The following is a 21,171-nucleotide window of genomic DNA, read 5'->3' on the forward strand; positions in this document are numbered from 1 at the left end:
AGTAATAATAATGAAACTCCTTTCACCACTCACTAACATTTTGATTAGTTACTGTAATTTAATTGCACAGTTTTCTCTCAGTAACTATAATAAATGACTATCATTTTTTTGTATTTTAATTAAGCAACTTGATTATATGTTATATGAACGGTCGGATGTCACGTCTCAGCTGGTCCACGTTTAAGCACTTACATTTCTGAATGGATTGTCTAGATTTAATGGAAGTGTTTATTTGAGTGAAAGTATAGGGGTAATACACGTTTTGGTTGTGTTTATAGTTTGTAATCCTCGTTGTTAGTAACTGTTGCATATCCTGCATGTATATCTTTTCGCTTTTTAAATTACTTATTTGTATTTATAATTGCAAGTTACTGGACAGAAATGTCTGTATTGTTTTGGTTTGAACTGCTTCACCACTGTTAACCCTCACTCAGTGGTATACTCCAGATGACAGCTCAACCTGAGCTAGCCTACATGTCCGACCCAGCCGACTGCTAGAACCACAGAAAGCGTACATTTAATCAAGAGCTTCTCGTTTTATTTGTGCCATTATAGCCTATTTTCAATCTAATAATTACCAACATGTCTGCTCCGAAGAAGGGAGACTTGTCTTCAAGCGAAAAGGAGTTGTTTCAGGTTATTACTGCAGGTAAGCCCCTTTCGGCTAACGCTAATCCCTGTTGAAACACACACTGGGTTAGCTCTTATTAGCTTGTATGATACATTATTATCCAGATTTTACGAAATAATGTCAGACTGACAATGTTTGTGATCGGGGACTGGCTTTTTAACCATGGCAATTAACTTGGATATGAGTTTGCATTATGCTTTGTAGTAGCTAAGGTTAGATAGCAGCTAGCTTGTAATGTGTAGCTTGTAGCACATGTCCACCTGAGTGAAAGGAACTTATAGAAAACATGCATTTCTACTTTGTTTCTGTGAAATTCGTTGTACTATGTATGTTAAATGTAACCAGTGCATTATAACAGATGCATTCATGACCTAGATCTTTTAAATATATCTTCAGCAGCTGTACATACCGCTGTACAAACTTGGTGTTCGTATTTATACTTCAATAAAACTGAATCTTTTGCACTAAAGGAAATACTCAAGAGGCCTCGAGGCTGCTGGGGTGCAAGGATGTTCGAGTCAACTGCTTGGATGAGGTAACACATCTAAGTGTATCTTAGATTCAAACGTGTATCAAAACTCTGAAAAATATAATGCATACAAAAAATCCAAGAACTATAATGGAGAGGTCATATGTAAAAGATTAATCGCATTTATCTTTAATTAATCATATCTCATTGTATTTTTGATGTTTGAGACTTGATGGGTTATTTGAGGCACACAAATCTAGACTTACATTGGACAGGAATCTACCTGCAGCAGTTTTTGAACACATTTAAACAGTCCTCTGACTCCTCTATACTGCCAGTATCAACAGTGAAATGTTCGTTTATTCTCAAACTCAATAACAACCAACGCTGCTTTTATTTAGCTAATTGTTTTGGTTTTAGCACAATTATTTCCTCAATCGACTTACCAGAAGCAACAAGTAGTTATATTTTCTATGACAAATAATTTTAAACCTCATTCTACCTGGCAGGTTTTATAAAGTGTACGTGGAATTAATACTTTTGACACCGTTAACTTGCATTTCTTACTTGAATGTTATAATTTTTGCCAAAGTGTAAAATGTAGAAGGTAAAACATACTAGTCCCTCAGAATAGCTCTTCCTTTGTTTGATGACATATGTGAGGGACAAAAGGACTTGGAGGACGTCCTTCATGTCCTTCTTTCTGTGATTCTTTTGTGTCCACCTGTCAAAATCAGGTGTTTCAACGGATGTTCTCTTAAATAATGAAAGCTGTGTGAGTTTTCTACATGTTGTTGTTCTCCTGTTTACTTGTGAAAAAAGGATTTGAAATAATAAAAATTGAAACATTTGGGTGAAAAATGCCAAAATGTTTGGCAATGGTTTTGTTTGTAATAACCACAATTACTATACATTTCTAAGTTTTAAATATTTTTGCAACCTTTTTCATGTTCCTCGTGTAAAAGATAAATTCATGTAAATGACACAGTGCCTGACAGCTTGTCCTTTCCACAGTATGGAATGACGCCTCTGATGCACGCTGCTTACAAAGGGAAAGCAGACATGTGCAAGTTGCTGCTGCAACACGGAGCGGATGTGAACTGCAATCAACATGAGCATGGTTACACAGCGCTGATGTTTGCTGGCCTGTCAGGTTAGAGTTAATTCTCACAGCCATATGATTCAAAATGTCATCTCTGTTGTTGTTTTGGAATGTTGCATTTGCTATGATTCCTCTTCCTCTGTTGCTGTAGGAAAGACTGATATCACATGGATGATGCTGGACGCTGGCGCGGAAACGGACGTGGTCAACTCTGTTGGAAGGACCGCCGCACAAATGGCCGCTTTTGTCGGTACGTCTCTTTCACTCATTCTTCCCAGTGTTGTTAAGACACTTATTTTTCAGCCAGCAACATTTCCCCAATAATTTAGTTTTTTGATAAAATATTTCTTGGTTCACAATTTACACTACTAACATCCATTCGTTTTTGTTTTGTGAATATTTGTTTGTTGAAAAGGAAATAGATATTTTGTGCTGCATTCATGTATCAATATAATCATATTGAGAGTTTTTTCGTCTTGTAAATAGTGTTCATCTCATAACACTCCCAAATGGTTGAAGAATTGGTGTATATGTCTTTTGCATTTACACAAACGTGTCTCTAGTGTTTACTGTTAAATAGCCTAACTTGCATAAAAATAAAAATGCCAGTGTCACACAGTTATGCATCCCATGGGGGACAGATATCATAGTCTGTTACATGACAGGTGTACTAAATGTAATCATGTGAACATTGCTTTCAAAGATTGAAAAATGATCGGTCTCTTCTTTTCCGTCCTCAGGGCAACACGACTGTGTCACAGTGATCAACAACTTCTTCTCCCGTGCCAAGCTGGATTACTACTCCAAGCTCCAGGGTTTGGAGAAGGAACCCAAGCTGCCCTCCAAGCTGGCCGGACCCCTCCACAAGGTCATCATGAGCACCAACCTGAACCCCGTCAAGGTAGGACACTGCAGGACTGTTGTGTAGAATTGTATTGAAAATATGTTCAAATGCAGACTGAAGAAATTATCTCCAATGCAGACTCCCCATCTAACAGCTTGCCTTAGCTCCAGAGTCTAACAATGTTTTAGAGTGGAATTGGTAGAGAGCTAATTTGAATACTTAGGGTATCATCATCAGTGATCCAAAATTCTTTAAATAAAAAATTGTAATGAAACAGTCCTGATTATTCATTTTCAACACCATCCAAAATGGCCTAGAGATACAGTACCTTCCTCAAAGGTCTGGAAGAAAAAAAACACCAAGATGACACCGCAAACACACATCACATGGGATATTCTATTTTCTGAGAGGTAGATTTGGTTATTAGTGGAACTTGATAAGTATCCCTGATGGTTTGCAGATGGTGATGCTGGTGAAAGAGAACCCCCTGGTGGCGGAGGCGGAGGCTCTGGAGAAATGTCGCCGGGTGATGGAGCTCATCTGTGAGAAGTGCATTAAGCAGCAGGACATGAACGAGGTGCTGGCCATGAAGATGCACTACATCAGCTGCGTGCTGGGGAAGTGTGCCTCCTTCCTCAAGGACCGCGAGGACAAGCTGGATGGCCTCATCAAGAGGTGAGGCCAGGGGGGAAGTTTACTAAGGACTGTGGCCCTTTTTAGCCAGATTGCACTTTTCATTGTTGTACTAAAGCAGGGGTTCCCAACCTTTTTTCCCAAGAGCCCCCCCAAATGACTCCTATTGGAAGTTGCATGTTGGGCGGGGGGGCGCAACAGCGGTAATTACAGTTTAAAAGTCTCAAAAATGCTACAACTACTGACACACAAACTGGATGAATGTGAAGTATTTTGTTAAAGGAGGATGAAAGCGTAATTAAGGAGCACTATTGGAGTGACTTTGATGGTTATTGGACTCAGGATTAATTAATTTGGATTCCCGCTGTATGAAGAAATTAAAGGACGGTGCGCAAGTGGAAACAATTCACAAAGGGATTAAACTGTTTAAAACGCATGCTCAAAGTAAGCCGAATTTTGCCGATGTGTTTATGTGGATTCAAAAGTCGTAAATAATCTACAAAATGGAGGAGACCGATCTGATCGGAGCAACTGTGACAAATAATCCAACTGAACAATGACTACGTTTTAAAAATGCGCTTATCCAGAAAAGCCTGGTTTGGACACTTTACAGGCGGAAGAAACATTTCTATTAAAGAAAGAATTATACATTTCTGTCTTTTTATGCCTTTATTAGCTACTAACTTGAATTTTTATTCAAATTTAATGAATAAATTATTTTTTATACTTTATTGTAATGTAGAGACAAGGCTTTTAGTGACAATCATGTATTGCGTTACAATTATATGTAAAATAAAAAAAAAGTCTAAATATGATATTTGGCCTCAAATCATATGAGGCCTGGCGCCCCCCCCCTGCGCCCCCCCAGGTTGGGAACCACTGTACTAAAGGACCATATTGAGGTTTACCGTAGTCAGTATAATGACTGGAGATCTGTCTATTCCAGTATGACTTCTGTATGGTTAACATTAAACCCCAGGCTGAAAATGAATCTTACAAAATGTGTTTAAGTACTGTCTTTTCTCCTTGACCCCCCGTCCTGCAGTTTGCTGAAGGGTCGTGACAGCGATGGCTTCCCCCTATTCCAGGAGAAGTTTCTCAGAGAGTGCATCCGCAAGTTTCCCTTCTGTGACGCCACTCTCCTGCAGCAGCTGGTGCGGAGTATCGCCCCTGTGGAGATTGTGAGTCTGGATGAATGATAAAAGATTATTTTATTCAGCAACGTGTTCAAAGCCAGTATTTCTTCAAATCACAATGGAAATGTAAGGCTTTCAGTTAAGATTTTGTGAAGGTTTGATGTATTTAAATGGAGCTCTCTCTAGTTGTTAACAGAAAACTCCTTTATTTCAGACACACTTTACTTGGGAGACAATTCCAAATATAAAACTATAGGTTACTTACGTAACCCCAGTGCTCTGAGTAACATGAAGTGAGATGTCTCACTATGGGATGCGCCTCATCGCGGAGCAAACAGAAGCATCAATCTTATTACGCCAATCCTGATTGGCTGGTGATCTTGACGTCAGCGTCAGGGGAAATCACCCCCTATAAGTAGCCTGCGCCACGACGCATGCGTCATTCAAAATAAGCACCTCTTCTCGCTTCACCATAGCAAGGAGGGCCGTCTGGTGAGACATCTCACTTCATGTTACTCTGAGAACTGGGGTTACGTAAGTAACCTATAGTTCTCATTCATAACACTCCGTTCGATGTCTCACTATGGGAAATTGTAGCTCCCGTATTGCCAGACGAGCTTATCTCGAAAATCACCAAACCAACCAGAACTCAACAGGTAGAGTTCTGACTCAACCAGGTGCCCAGCACTGCTTGAGTCACACCGGGAGCAGAACGCCCAGCCTGCTAAGAGGCGGACAAAAGTGAGTGGCGAGGACCAGCTCGCCGCTGCACCGATGGGATGGGAGACATCCTGGACAGAGCCCAGGATGCAGCCAGACCCTGAGTCGAAAGAGCTCGCGGACCCGAGGGTGCCTGCGAACTCTGACTCGTATGGGCCCCAAAGCAATAGCTTCCACAAGACAGTGGGAAAGCCGTTGCTTAGTAACAGGCTTGCCCTTATAAGGGTTAGCCCAGGACACCAGGAGTTGGTCATTATGACAAGTACCCCTGATCTGTCCATACAGGTGCGTAAGCACGAACTGGACACAGCAAATCCCGCTGCTGTTCCCCGGAGGGACCCAGCGGCGGAGGAAATGCCTCAATGTCCATTGGGTACATGTACAGATAGTGCATGAAAACATTACTGGCTCGCCTGGTGGAAGTCAGGGCCAGTAACAGCACTATGTTAGAGAGACCTGGTGTAGGAATCTCTCGCACTCTGAATAGTGTTTATCACCCTATGAGGGAGCCTGGGACAGTATGTCCCTGTGTAGTGGGAGCTACCATGGCTGCCCGCACAGCAGCTGATAAATCTCCGCCAGCCAGTACATAGCGGGCCAGTGCGGAGCTATCAGGATAAGTGTGTGGCGTTGTTCCCTCACTCTGGCCAGAGTTTGGGGAATCAGAGCCAGGGGTGGGAACGCGTACAGAAGGCCCGAAGGCCAAACGTGTGCGAGTGCGTCCACGCCTAACGGTGCATTTAAGTCGCGCATCGAAAAGAACAGCTGACATTGAGCATTTTCTTTTGATGCGAACAGGTCCACCGTGGCTCTACCATAACGCACCCACAGCTGGCTCACAATCCTTGGACAGTAGGTCAGCCCCGAGGTTCAACACACCCGGTACGTGCGTCGCTCTCAGAGAGAGGAGACGCCCGCTGCTCCATAAGATCAGTTTGCGTGCCAGCATGTGTAACTGGAGAGAACGCAAACCCCCTTGGCGCAGGGTTCGTACGGGTGCTTGAAATCCTTGAAAATGCTTGAAATTTGACGTGGTGTTTTCAAGGTTGGGAAAGTGCTTGAATTTTGGGAATGGTGCTTGAAATTGAGATAAAGTGCTTGAAAATGTAAATGCTTTACTTTTACAATACATTGCTGTCTGACTGAATAGTTCGCTTTTTAGATTAAAAGAAAAGAATTGCTTCGCTTCTACATAAAACAGCTCCGCTGCGGCCTTCCCGCGCTATGCGCGCGACCTGCAAGTGTTTTTTTTCCTGAACTGGGCATTCTAATGAGAGATATAGAGATGACAGTATGCCAGGAGGTTGCTGTTTTAACGAGCGTTGACTATCCGAAGAAAAATACAAGCCATGGCTAAAACCCTAAAACCATGCAAAGGTTGCCAAAAAGAAATGCAGTTGTTCTCGATGGGAGAGTTTGCGCTGACGAGCCACATGAAAGGTAAGCCGTAGTAGAGCATTTTGGCTTAGGCTAACGTTGCATGTTACGTTTGTTTAAGCTAACGTTAGCGAACTCAATGTGGGATAATTGCGTATGTAGGCAGGTGACAATAATTTCAGAGGAGCGTACCTATGTCAGTCGCCATCCTGTGGTGTTTCATGTCACACAGAATGATTTTAAAAGCAATGTATTTCTACTGGTAGTTCGTGCCTAAACTTGCTCCATCGAAATCAGTCGCATTGACCCGAAGACACATTTTGAGTTATATACACTGTTGGAAAGAGGATATTCCTAGCTTTCTAACGGAGGAAACATATTTTCGTTTGTACTGGTCTGGGGGAAGCTCGCGAGTGTGTGTATGCGTGTTTGTGTATTTTTGCGTTTGTGTGTATTGTGTTTATTTCCCGGGGCAAACACTCACGAGAAACACCGGCTGTTGTTCTGCCTGCTGTGACGTTAAGTTACTCCGTTCTCCGCTTGTAATTATGCCGAAGCTTCAAAGCTGTATTTATCATCTGAATTTGCCGAAACAAGTTTAATATTCGGAAAGCTAAGACTTTGTTTATTTGAAATCAGATGAAAACAAACTGTAACGGACCCTGCCGTGTTATCTGATTACTATACGCCATATATTCATAATTTCAGCCGGAGGGAGGGGGAGCAGCGCTAAGGAACAGCAGAGTGGCGAACTTTAGTGGAGTAAAAGTGTAGTACACAGTTGCATAAAATGAAAGTACAAGTATTTTAAAATTGTATTTAACCCTCTATGGCATAGTGTTGCCCTCAGGCAACACACCACATTTTTCGATCTCACACTGGCCCTCTACATAGATATATTTTTATAAATATACACAATGTCACCTGACATGCTGGTGTCCAATAAAATTAGGGAATTATATGGGTGAGGCATTTTGTTTGTTGGTGGAGCAGTCCTTTCTGCAAGCAAAACTGCAGGGGACTCAGGGCCACCACTTGGTAAGATACATATAACTTTTTAACATATTAGAAATGTACACAACTTAAAATAAACAAAGACACACACAGACACATACACACACACACACACACACACACACACACACACACACACACACACACACACACACACACACACACACACACACACACACACACACACACACACATATATGTAGGCCTTGTAGTGTTGCAGTAGTCAGGAAGGCAGGGAACTAATTGTTACCGTGGCTGTGTAAGATGTCGGTATTTAAAAAAAAAAAAAGGACTTTTGTGAAGGTGTGTGTCTCCCACTTCCATTTCCTTTCATGTAAATAGTTTAATCCTGTGATTGCTCCTGCATGTTGTGTGAGGATGCATTCAGGGAGTCGTGTGTTCTGCAGACCTGTGGCGGAGTACTTATCCGCCGCAGAGTAACGAATAAATCCACAGAAATTCACTCGATGGAGAAGGGATGTTAAAACCCAAACTGGAATCCGGTCTGTCTCAATGAGCCTCATTTTCTGATTTAAAAAGTGGTTGTACATTTTATCTTACGATAAATCAATATTGTAAAAACCAAAACTCTTACACAGAAACTGACCTCATGCTGTTACTTAGATTAAAGTCTTATGTTCTGTTTTTATTAGATAGAGAAATACCGTGCGTTTTATGGGGAGTTTGTCTATAATTTATATATATATATATATCTTTGTATGATGTAGAAAGTGTGTGCTCTGTGGCCTCGCTGTCTTCACACTGTGCTCGGTTGGTCACATTGTATCAAAATAAAACGTTTGTCCTAACCGTATGTTTACTGCCATCCTCGTGTAGAATGCTATAACAAAACACATATTTGGTTGTTTATAGCATAAAGAACATCTGATTTAATGTGAGGTAGGGAAATAATAATTTGAGTATAAGTATGTGCATATAAATATGTAATTTACAAGTGCCGCTGTAAGCTGCTTGAAAAGCTTGAAAATGCACCTTGAAAATGCTTGAAAAGTGCTTGAATTTGACTTTGGAAAAGGTGTAAGAACCCTGTTGGCGGTTTATATACGATATTGTAGTCGTATTGTCTGTCCTCACGAGGACATGGTGTCCTCTGAGAAAAGGCAGAAAGCGTTTTAGGGTGAGGAACACCGCTAAAAGCTCTAGGTAATTTATGTGCGCCCGCTGGAGGTCTCTGCTCCAGAGACCCCTCACCGGACGGCCTTCATAAATACCTCCCCAACCTGTCAGACATGCGTCCGTGGTGACCACCTTCCGTGAAAGGACAGCACCCATAGGCACGCCCCGTACTAGAAAAGTCGGGTGCAGCCAGTGGCGCAGTGCCGTTACGCATTTCACAGTAACCATTACCCTCCGCGCGCCATGACGCGCGGGGTTTAGTTTTAAGGCGGCTACCCAGCGCTGAAACTCCCTCATGTGTAAGCGTCCTAGTCGTACAACCAGGATGGCTGACGCCATGAGCCCCATTAACCGCAGGCATGTTCTGAAGAGAACATGTTTGCGCAGCTGGAATTGAGCGAGACAAGCTCTGAAAGCTTTCACTCTTTCCGCTGACAAGCGAGCTGAAAAGGGCACCGAGTTCAGACGTAACCCCAGGAAGAGTATAGTCTGCACGGGGCACAACATGCTCTTCTCTGTGTTTATCATGAAACCCAGGTCGAGCAGGTGCTTTACGAGGACATTTGTCTGCGTAATAGCCTCCTGCTCCGACTGTGCGAGAAGCAGCCAGTCGTCCAGGTAGGTCGCCAAGCGAATACCCTGTTGTCTTAACGGGGCTATCGCGGCTTCCGTACATCGTACAAACACTCTTGGACTGAGAGACAGACCGAAGGGAAGTACTCTGTATTCATAACAGATCCCCTGAAATGCGAACCTCAGATATTTCCTGTGTGGATAATATACTGGGATGTGGAAATACGCATCTTTCAGGTCGACTGATGTAAACCAGTCATCTTGTCGCACGAGACGCAGCAGAGATGTGTGAGTGAGCATTCTGAATTTGTATCTTTTTAGATATTTGTTCAGAACCCTCAAATCCAGTATTGGCCGAATTCCGTTCCCTCCTCGTTTGGGAACGAGGAAATACTTGGAATAAAAGCCACTCTGCTCGGCAGGTACAATAGATATAGCCCTCTTTTCTAGAAGTGAGAGGATCTCTCTCTAGAATATGGGCTGACTCTCCCCGGGCTTGTGAATACAAAATGCCAGAGAAACGAGGGGGAGTGACAGCGAATTGGAGTCTGTAACCCCGTGTTACCGTCTTGAAAACCCAAGCAGATGTTGTGAGCATCTTCCACTGTGTGCTCCTTAGAGCCAGCGGAGATGTCACATCTCTTACCCTCTGAGACTCTGTTTGTTGTGTTATGGGGCCCTCTAGTGTCTGAACACGGTGGTACCCCATTTCAACAGTCCCCACCGTCACTGCGCATGCGCGTGGCGGTGGCTTCACGGACCCGTCAATAATCCGCCTCTTGAGAGATGCCGTAGCTGCTCCTAAAAGGGGAAGGATTGGCGGGCTGTCCTTTACAGCTCTAGCCGGCACTGCGCATGCGCGTGACGGTGGTGCCTTCACAGACCCGTTTATTATCCGCCTTTTGAGAGAGGCCGTAGCTGCTCTCAGAAGGGGATTTATAGTTAACGGACTGTTTATTGTTTTTCTTTTCATTTTTTTTTTAGCTGCGCCCTTGGCCGAAGCCTGGATGCGTCAGCGGAAAATGGTTTATTCAAACAATAAGGATGTGACATGTGTTTTATGCGGACTTGAGGATGACGTTGAGGCATCTCTCGAGGCAGCGGGAACACGTTTCGAGCCAGGGAAGGAACTTCCAGCTCTGTCACAGAGGGGAAAAGGAGGGGCTGTCACGCCGCTCGCTTCTTCTTCCTCGACTGCTGGCCGAAATTCTGGGTTGGTTGCGCCTGGGCTGCAGCCGGAACCGGAGATTTTCTAGGCCAACTCCTGCCTGGGCTGGGGACTCGGGGCGGGCTGCGACCTCTGCTGACCTGGTACTTTAAACCCAGCAGGGTTCGGAGCAGCTTGGGCGAAGGGCCGCTGTTGCGGAGGCAGCGGCTGGACCCTTCGAGGGAGACAGAGGTGGAGGGCCTCGTCTTCCTTCCTTTTTCCTCCTCTGCATGGAAGCGAGAGCGGAGCCGAAAATCCCCTCGGGAACGATGGGCATATCAAGCACATCTTCCTTTTCCCGGTCTGGGAGGTTGGTGAGGTTGAGCCATCTAGCTCTTTCCTGCACCACCATGATCCCCATTACCTTGCCCGTGGCCTGGACGGCGCAGCGTTGGACACGGAGACAAATGTCTGTGACCGCGGCTATCTCGTCCAGAGTGGCCGGTCCAGAATTGCTCGACAGATCCTCACAGAGCTCCGCTTGGTACGCGGTTAGCATCGAGGAAACGTTCAGAGCCCTGGCGGACAATGCTGCGGCTTTGTAGGACCGTTCAGTCATGGTCGACTGGAATCGGTCCGTCTTCGCTGGCAGTGTGGGGTTCCTGCTTGGTGACGGGCCCATCCTCGGTAGGAGGTGGGCTGCCACCAGCGGTTCCATAGGCGGTATGCAGAGCAGGCCGAGCCTCTCCATACCGTCACAGTCAAGGGAGGAGGCACCCTGGATTGGGGCCTTGTTGCTAAAGGGCCGGTCTCTCCACGGGACCGACACCTCATCCAACATCTCCGGGAAGACCGGGAGGAGTTGCCTCTTTGTCCTCGTTGTTTGGGAAAAATGTTTTCCCTCGTAACGGGACCTGGAGATCTCCTTGGCCACTTCGGGCCATGGGATGTCTAGTCTGGCCGCAGCGCGCTGACACGCGGCTTGCAGGTCCATGCTGAGACAGGGCGAAGCTGGTGTGCTATCGCCCGGGAGAGCAGCCATCGCTCCCGGCTTTGCAGCCTGAGCTGGTGACACGAAGATGTCGTCTTCTTGCTCGTCCGAATCAGACAGGAGGAACTCAGAGGCATCCTCTTCGTCCTCCATGTAATCCAATTCTAGGACATCCTCCGCGGGTGAAACCATGGTGAGGTCCAGCCGGGAGCCCCAGCTTGGTATACCGCCACCGGGTCCCGGCCTGATATGGCGCGGGAATCCGGTTCCATGGCTGCCGCAGTTGATGAGCCCCAGACCGTAAAGGTGAGGGACTCAGTCTCTGCGGCGGACGCCCCCGCGTCTTGATTTCCAGCCGGCCAATCAGTGGACATGAGGGGATCCTGTCCCGACAGGCTAGCTTGTCGTGCTAACCGTCGGCGGAGGCTCTTTATGGTGAGGCGGGCACAATGCCCGCACGAGCCGGGGTTGTCAATAGCCTCCTGGGCGTGTTCCAGCCCGAGGCAGGACGAACAGATCTGGTGTGAGTCTGTGCCTGATATCTTCAACCCGCAGCCTCCGAGTCGAGCCTCCGAGTCCCTGACTCCTCTGGTGTGAGGGAGAGAGGCGTCCATCTCGTTCGCCGCGAGGCGTGGAGAGGACCCGCTCTTAACAGGTACGTCGAGAAAAAGTTTTCCCAATCTGTCTTTAATCCGGAGAAAAAAAAGGCAGTGTGGGTCTTTTTTCTCAAAGAATATTACCTGGTGTGGTAATATTCTTTTAATACTTTTCTCCTCCGTGAGAAGAGAAAAGAAAAAACGTCCTCGCTACCGTGGTGTCGGCAGTGAGGGAAAAAAGCACAAGCTGGCAACTGGTGTGTTGCTAACTTGAAAGTCAAAATCTTACCTTAATTCCAGAGGAAGAACGGCGAGGTTGACTATAATACTAACTGGTGTGTTAGTATCATACTCTTCTGTAAGGCAGAATAGGGTAGCCGGCTAACGCCCGTCGACCGAAAATTAGCTTTGGTTCAGTCTTTGGACTGTTAAGCTAGCCCGGCTACCATTAGAGATGTGCTCTGAAGCGAGAAGAGGTGTTTGAATGACGCATGCGTCGTGGCGCAGGCTACTTATAGGGGGTGATTTCCCCTGACGTTGACGTCAAGATCACCAGCCAATCAGGATTGGCGTAATGAGATTGATGCTTCTGTTTACTCCGCGATGAGGCGCATCCCATAGTGAGACATCGAACGGAGTGTTATGAATGAGAACTAGTTTTATGTCTAGTTTGTTTAATTGTTTTTCTTCTCCATTTTCTTTCCTTTCGCTGACACAGGGTAACGACCCCACAGCTCTCTCAGTGCTGACTCAGGCCATCACAGGTCAGGTCGGCTTCATGGACGCAGAGTTCTGTACCACCTGTGGAGAGAAGGGAGCGGAGAAGAGATGCTCCATCTGTAAAATGGTGAGTGTCAAAACAGCATTTATTTTGCATGTGTAAAATGTTCAGTGTTATACTTGGTAGATGCTTTCCCTCATCAATACACAGAGAAAAACAAAATGCACAAACTGTCAAAGTAAAGCTCTCTTCATGCTGGTGTTCATTCTCTCTTCCTTTTTGGTATTATTATCATTGCATCCCATGTTAAATTAAATGTCTAATTTGTTTATTTAGGTGATCTACTGTGACCAGGCCTGCCAGAAGATGCACTGGTTCACCCACAAGAAAGTGTGCAAGACGCTCAAAGAGCAGAGGAAGAAGCAGGAGGAGGAATCGGCCCAACTGAGGATGGAGCAGAGTAATGGTACTTCATCAACATCTGTCTAATAGACCAAATATGTCAAAGAATAAAACACTACAACGGTGTCAAACACATCCAAATAGGGTTTAATGGTAAGAGGTAATTCCTTCATAATTATAAGTAAGTAAAGAAGGATAGACAGTTAATTTAATCAGCAAATATCTGCAAAAGTGCAAAAGAAGCAGTAATAACTAATATTATAAAACGGACAAAGTCAAATCAAGCAATCTGATTGGTTCTTAGCCGTGATATACTGAGCGTATACCACGGGTAGAATTGTAAGTTACTTCTCACAACAAGTCAGTATCCCTCCGCGTCTGAGAAAAACAGTATACAGTTGGGCTGAACTGCAGGTAGTTTGCTTTTCAAACTGGAACAAGAAAGCAGCGGAGAAGTACGCCTTTTTACGCAGCGGTCCAGACATAGACATCAAACGGCAAAACATATTCAGTGTGCAGTTCCTTTGGCATTAGGGCAGGGATATCTAGATACTTTCCAAGGTTTGACATCATGAATTGTGCTACTTTTAAAGCAACCAACGATGTTTTCAAATTTGTAATCAAAGAGGTCCGCAAAAACGCTATCGACCAATCAGATTGCTTGATTTGACTTGTCAGTTTTATAAATATATTTACATTTCTTCCGTTACGGAACAAACTTACAAAGCATAAGATGGAAACATTTAAGATTTACTGTGCCTATCTCCAGAAAAAAAAGCACCTGAACGACGACATGCAGAGCTACGTGAAGAGCAGGTAGACCAACTGGAAAAGTACCACCATTCAAAAGCTTTCTGATGCGGGTCTTGAAACAAAGCAGACAAATTATGACCGTTAGTGGCCACAGGTGCGAAAGCTCTCTCCAGAGCTACTGGAAGCCCAATCTCGGGGACCGGAGAAAGTGGAGCAATATTCTCACCATGCCAAGCAACAGCCTAGAACAACCTCAACCTATACAAGTAACCACGTAAGCCATGCTACTGATGCTGGACAGTTTTTCAGTGGCTGCACAATAAACGGCAACATACAAATGAATGTAAATAAATAACCAAATAATGGATCAACGCTGTCTGTCTAATATGTTCGCTAGCTGTTAGTGTTGTTGCATAGCAACCACCTTGCACTATGTTTCGTGCAGAAGGCAACGGAGGGACTATTTTATTTTTGAACATCATTATTTACTAATAAAATCTATTTAAATTAGAGTGTATTTTTCTTTCATATTGCCACACTTGGTAACCATTTTATAAAAGCAATATCTCACTTCAGGCCGTGATATATGCTCATTATATCACAGCTAAGGGGGTTGTCGACCCTCCGCTTCGCTTGCTTAAATATAACTAGCTATATATAGCAAAAACTACAGGTTACCAACCAAAAAAACTCCTTCAGAATCAATTGGAATGATGCTGAAACTGATTTTTAAAAGAAATTCGAGTTTCTTCAGTCATTTATTTTCCATGTTACATATTGTCAGAATTAAGTAATGTTCATTATTCCAACATGAAGAGTGGGAATAGCTAAACTCAACCCCCGATGTCTTGATTTAGCATAAAAGCAGTTCAGAGCTAACAGAATTGCCTCTGTTTCAGAAGAGAGTGACGCCGTGCAGGAGGCCATGCAGGAGCTCTCAGTGGAGACCAACAGTGAGGTCCCCCCCTCAGAAACTTCAGACCCCGCTCCCATTGCCGCTGCTGACAACTGAGGAACATCAGGAAGCACATCCATACAACACAGACAGAGCAAACTGGCAGTGAGACTGAAAGCCAGACGAGGACTGATCCAGCAGGAGATAAGAACCCATATTTATTATCGACCTGAGACCGTCACAGGGCAGAGAGAAACTAGAAACTAACACACACAAGGAAGGTTTGTGCTACAGCGGTCATCTTTATCTCATTTTTATATGTTATTTTCCAGATATTGTCTTATGTGAATGTGAAAATGGCGTAGGCTGGTGTGTTTGTGGTCACTGGGAGGGAAGACATGAAGAGCTAATGGTTCACATGAATAATGGAAAGCATATTTCTGCCTTAAACTGTAGCATCCTGTGCAGGAGAGAAGTGACTGCGTAGCCAATCAGAGCTGTCGTTTGTTTGCAATATACCTAATTTTGTTATTTGGATTTTTTTTTTTTACGGATAATGTTATGGGGGTGGGTGGCATGGCTGCACTATATTCACCAAAAATGTATATTTTTTAAATGTAAACAACATGAATTTATTTTTTGTGCATGGTAAAGATGACGTTAATGCTCAGGATTTTCAAAACGGTAACAAAATTGAAAGGGTTTTTTCCCCCTCAAAATGCAGCAACATTCATTGATTAAACATTGTTGTACACAGCACAATAACACCACTACTAGGATACTTTTTCTTGTGATACATTTCATTTATTGTGCAGCTTGAAACCGACTGACTTGATTTAATCAAACACCAGATCCAACAAGGCTTTGTTTGTCTTGAACTCTGACAATCTACAATATGTCAACAACTTGATCTGAGTCTCGTTAAATAAAGACCAACTTCATCATGTCCATGTTGAGTGGTACACATACGATAATCAAATTCCTGTTTCCTTTTTTCTAACCATAACCTGTCTCCAGGCAGAATGCATTATTAAAGCAAGGTACACAATAATGAAGACGTTTTCCAAAAGGTTCCAGAGGGCGAGAACACAGATTACTTTAAATTATTTCTCCACCCACTGAGCATTGCACTCTGATAACATTATGGGAGTCACAATTGACAGTTAAAAAAACCAAGTGAAATATATATAATTATTCTATTGGTTCCTCCTAGTCAAAACCTGGGCGCCTATCTAACCCACAATGCAACTCAATCACTTACAGTAGAGAATTAGCCCTCACATTTATACACAGATTTCATGCAGCTACACCAAGCCACAAAACGCTTTCCAATTGTTTTCACATTACATTTTCCCCAAGATCTGTAGTGGAGTGAAGTTATATGAAGGGCTCATATAACCGTCAGTAGGCATTACACTGAGCACTATCATGTGTTTTGACTGAGTATTATAACATTTTGAGCAGAACACAGATTTATTAATACACTGCAAACAGATCTTGGCACTGACAAACGTCCTCTCAGATGGAGGACTATGTTGCCCGTCTGCAGAAGGCCACAGACTGGAGGACATGATGACGCTCCTGGCTGTAAATCTGGAAGGACTTCCTCCTCTCCACAGACTTCACCTCTGACACAACAGAAAGAGACCAGACGACTGACAAACTTTCACGGCAAAATATCACAAAACACACGGTGTACTTGCAGCTTCGCAGGTTAAATGCATTTTCCTCAGAAAACGTAAGATGTATAACGAGATAAATGTGCGCACGAGATGGAAGGCTGACAGGCAGGTAGGCCATCCAGTTATTTTAGCCGAGCCGGCTAAAATAATTCGTCATGTTTTTTTACATTACATTGCATTTAGCTGATGCTTTTATCCAAAGCGACTTACAATAAGTGCGTTCGACCAACAAAATACAAATTTGAAGAAAACAGAATCATATAAGTACATACATATATACTAATAAAGGACTGGCTTATCTATAGCCAGTTGAGTAGCACTTGAAATGTTTGGCTCTATGAAACCTGATGTACTTATATGATTCTGTTTTCTTCAAGGTTGTGTCTTCCTGGTCGAATGTACTTATTGTAAGTCGCTTTGGATAAAAGCGTCAGCTAAATGCAATGTAATGTATTGTAATACATCAGGTTTCATAGAGCAAAAACATTTCAAGTGCTACTCAACTGGCTTTAGGTAAGCCAGTCCTTTAAGTGCTTTGTTAATAGTTCTATTGCTCGAAGTGGAGTCGAAAGAGATGAGTTTTCAGTCTGCGCCGGAAGGTGTGTAAGCTATCTGCTGTCCTGATGTCAATGGGGAGCTCATTCCACCATTTTGGAGCCAGGATAGCAAACCCACGTGTTTTTGCTGATGGGAACTTGGGTCCCCTTCGCAGCGAGGGTGGGTGTTTTTCACAGCCCTACGGCTTCCACAGATGAAATGTTTGTATGTATTTATTGTCAAAGCATTTAATGTATTCATTGCTATCGGGATGTTAAGAGCATTCCATGGAATATAACAAAAAATGTTTCTGAAGGGAATTACCTACCCCACCTTTAAATTGTATGTGTTAAAGGAGCATGTATATATTTTGGGATTAAATATGTCCTCCTCCTACATCTGTATAGAATAGTACAGACAAAAAAATAAATCTCAGATTTGAGGCAATATTAAAATATCTTTAACCACATTTAAGGATGTCTCATGATAAATGTTAGATGAGCCTGACAGTTATTTACCCCGGCAAATGTTTCCTCTGTCTATCGAGGAAAGCAAACCAGCAACCTCCCAGTCAGAGGCAATTTTTTTACATTTCAAAATGGCAGTATGTGTATATGGTATATATATATATATATATATATATATATATATTAATTAATGTGTAATAGTGTTTGAGATAAATCAGTCAACCTCAGCCCTCTCCATTGTCCGTCCTCTGCATTTGCACACCTGTTGCTTGGAAACTCCTGGGGCCTATGCTACGAAGCTGGTTCAACCTAACCTGGATATGTTTGAGTTAGCCGGTTGGCCTAATCCAAAACATACGCGCTCTCGCTAAACGGTACTACGACGCGGGTTATCAAGTGGATCGCTCAAGCCAGCCGTGTCCTATCTAGTTAGGTGCGCGTTCACATGAAAGGGGTGGTATCTGGAGCATTCGACCAATCACAAACATGGAGAAGCATATACTGACAGCGCAGCGTCATACTTCCTGAATGAAAAGTGAACTTTAATACTAGTCAAAAATGAAGAAGTTAAACTTTAAACATCCATGACTTAAACACTTGATCCAGGATCAAAGCCACAGAGCTGCACCTGCAAGGTGAATACAGCTGGTAAAAGAAAAAGTGTTTGAATGCGTACATTAACAGGTTTATGATATCACTGCCCCGTCTAAAACACGATCTGACTTCAATTACATTTGTCTCGAGTGTTTCGTCAACTTAATGTGATGCTTAAAATAATACTTCTGCATACAGTATGTGACACTGAGTGTTGCACGGCCAGATACGGCTCAGCTGACTCAGATCAGGAGATATGATACATTATGAAGTGATATGCCGCGGACTGTACTTAATGTACTCTGATCCGGTTACTTCCGTTGTGGCCGATATGTAAGTAAGCTTTCTTAACGCTAATGTTATAATAGTCAGATTGCTCTGAAGGTGGGAGGTGATATTCTATTAATGTTCACGTTCACACAGTCGGTGATTTTTGCCGGCCGTCTTTCCTGCGACGGCAGTTTTTCTGTATTTCCTTTCTCCTGTAATATGACTTGATCGCTTTAAACTCCGCACACTGAGCTCTGATTGGTCAGCAGGCAGTGCTTTCACTGAGTTGAGCTCTTAGCCTGCAACCTAACCTGGTCCAGACCAGGTTAGCTGCTTAGCATATATTACCATGGAGATCTAGCCTGCTAAAAAGAGAACCAGCTTCGGATGACCGGAAAGCCGGAGTTTTCCCTGAATTTAGCCGGCTAAGCGAAAATCCTGCTTCGCAGTATACCCCCCTGTTGTGCTTGAAATCACAACAAACAAAAAAAGTGTTGTAATTTTTTAACTTTAAAATCGCTTGTATGTTTATTTTCTTGCATGGAGTATGGTAGATTTAGATACATCTTGTTCATTTTGTAGGTGATTTAATATGGATCATTCACCTGCAGGGAAGACACATATCCAGCAGAGAGCAGTGTTCACCAGGATTAACAGGCACCAACGTGTCGATGTCAATTTCCTTTTTGTTTTCCTTGTTTATTCACATAAGGGTTCTCTACAATTGAAGCCCACAACAATTTGTCTTTGGATCCAAGCTAAACATGTGATTGCATACACACTTTCATACCGACACTGGAGATACCAGTTGCTGCAGTCAGGGCCACCTTAATGCACGGGCTGACCTGGGTTGAAGCCCAGGGGCCTACGGAGATCAGGGGCCTATCATGAGCCAATAAAAAAGTTTAAAAAAAAAAAGTTTAATTACATTTTTTTTTTTATTATTAAAAACATTTAAATAAACAAAGTCTTGGCTTTCAGAATATGAAACTTTTATTTCCAAAATCACACGATAAATACATTTTTGAAGCTTGTAAAGGGAAGATGACAACTCTCACTCGCCACTCACTCCCCCTCCCTCCGGCTGACATTATGAATGTAAGGCGTATAGTAATCACAGATAACACGGCAGGGTCCGTTACAGTTTGTTTTCATCTGTTTTCAAATAAACAAAGTCTTGGCTTTCAGAATATTAAACTTGTTTCGGCAAATTCAGATGATAAATACAACTTTGGCATAATTACAAGCGGAGAACGGAGTAACTTGACGTCACAGCAGGCACAACAACAGCCGGTGTTTCTCGAGAGTGTTTTCCCCGGGAAACAAACACAATACACACAAATGCAAAAATACACAAACAAACACACGTATACACACACACACACACTCGCGAGCTTCCCCCAGACCAGTAAACCAAACGAAAATATCTTCCCTCCGTAGTATTTTGATCATTTGCTCTGCTAATCAATCAGATCGATGGATTCCAGAGATTTTTCTCAAAAATGATGACTTCGAAACAGTCAGTGGGCACCACTTAACAGCCAATCAGAATGAGAATATGTTTCACATGTGACGTATTCAAATTGCGAGTGATTGAGTGACAGATGAAGGTTGTTTAGGAGAAAAAGTTTGAGAGTGGCGCTCGGAAAAGGAAATTGTTGAGGGAAAAGGAGTTTCGAGATAAGTAGCTATTACAAAAAATGCCGAAGCTTACAGGTTATTTTAAACCTGTAGGCCGGGATGAGGAGGAAGCACAGATGATTTCTGTACCGAGCGGCAGCGGTGCCGGCAGCGGTGCCGGCCGCGGGGCCTCGGAGCCAAGTAGGCCGTCTGGTTCTGATAGCGATGGAGTAGCGGGATAGGAAAAACAGACAGGAGGGACATTATCTGTTGGAGGAGATGGAGAGGACGACGAGGACTTGCTACGTGGAGGGGAGCCAACGGCAACCGGACAAATACATGAGGGAGGCCCGATACGTCACTCATCTGGAGGAGAGGACCAGGCGCGCGTAGAGCAGAGTGGAGAAGTGCGATCACAGAGCCTGCTGAGGCTATACATGACTTTGATTTGTTGTTTAAATAGGGGGCCTACAAAAACTATCAGCCCCAGGGCCTGATGGCAGGTTAAGGCGGGCCTGGCTGCAGTAAGTCTTTCTTATGTGCACGTGTGCACAAACATAACTGTGATATGTAGGCTACTTGTATAAGAAGCATGTGCGTGTATAAAAAACAGAGAGGAACACTGAATGTCCCCCTCGGGGGATCAATACATTTCCATCTTAATATTAATTTTTTAAGTTTTGTTAATAATATTGGGAGACTGATTCACTAAGGGATTAATAAAGTCTTCTCTTTACCCATAAAAATACAATACAATTGATGATATTTTGTATTCGAAATCTGAATATGCAAATTAACTAAATGTACAACATTTGCTGCTACAATATTTGAATTTAAAGTTGTACTTACAATAAAATCTA

General features: G+C 43.5%; 1 protein-coding gene across 2 annotated transcripts; it reads left to right on the plus strand.

The window, feature by feature from the left end:
• The first annotated feature begins 432 nt into the window (after positions 1 to 432).
• Positions 433 to 16,087, plus strand: ankmy2a (ankyrin repeat and MYND domain containing 2a). 2 transcript variants are annotated; one of them, XM_034102406.2, is made up of 10 exons: positions 433 to 649; positions 1,102 to 1,166; positions 2,115 to 2,253; positions 2,354 to 2,452; positions 2,943 to 3,103; positions 3,507 to 3,721; positions 4,725 to 4,860; positions 13,089 to 13,217; positions 13,428 to 13,557; positions 15,146 to 16,087. In XM_034102406.2, exons 1-10 carry the CDS (start codon positions 583 to 585, stop codon positions 15,256 to 15,258), a joined length of 1,254 nt encoding a protein of 417 aa, XP_033958297.1. In that variant the 5' UTR covers positions 433 to 582; the 3' UTR covers positions 15,259 to 16,087. The 2 variants fall into 2 exon arrangements, with proteins under 2 accessions (XP_033958297.1, XP_033958298.1); XM_034102407.2 differs by having other exon boundaries at positions 15,149 to 16,087.
• Positions 16,088 to 21,171: the final 5,084 nt, after the last annotated feature.

Source organism: Pseudochaenichthys georgianus, chromosome 16 (genome assembly GCF_902827115.2).
Source record: "Pseudochaenichthys georgianus chromosome 16, fPseGeo1.2, whole genome shotgun sequence".
NCBI lineage: Eukaryota > Metazoa > Chordata > Actinopteri > Perciformes > Channichthyidae > Pseudochaenichthys > Pseudochaenichthys georgianus.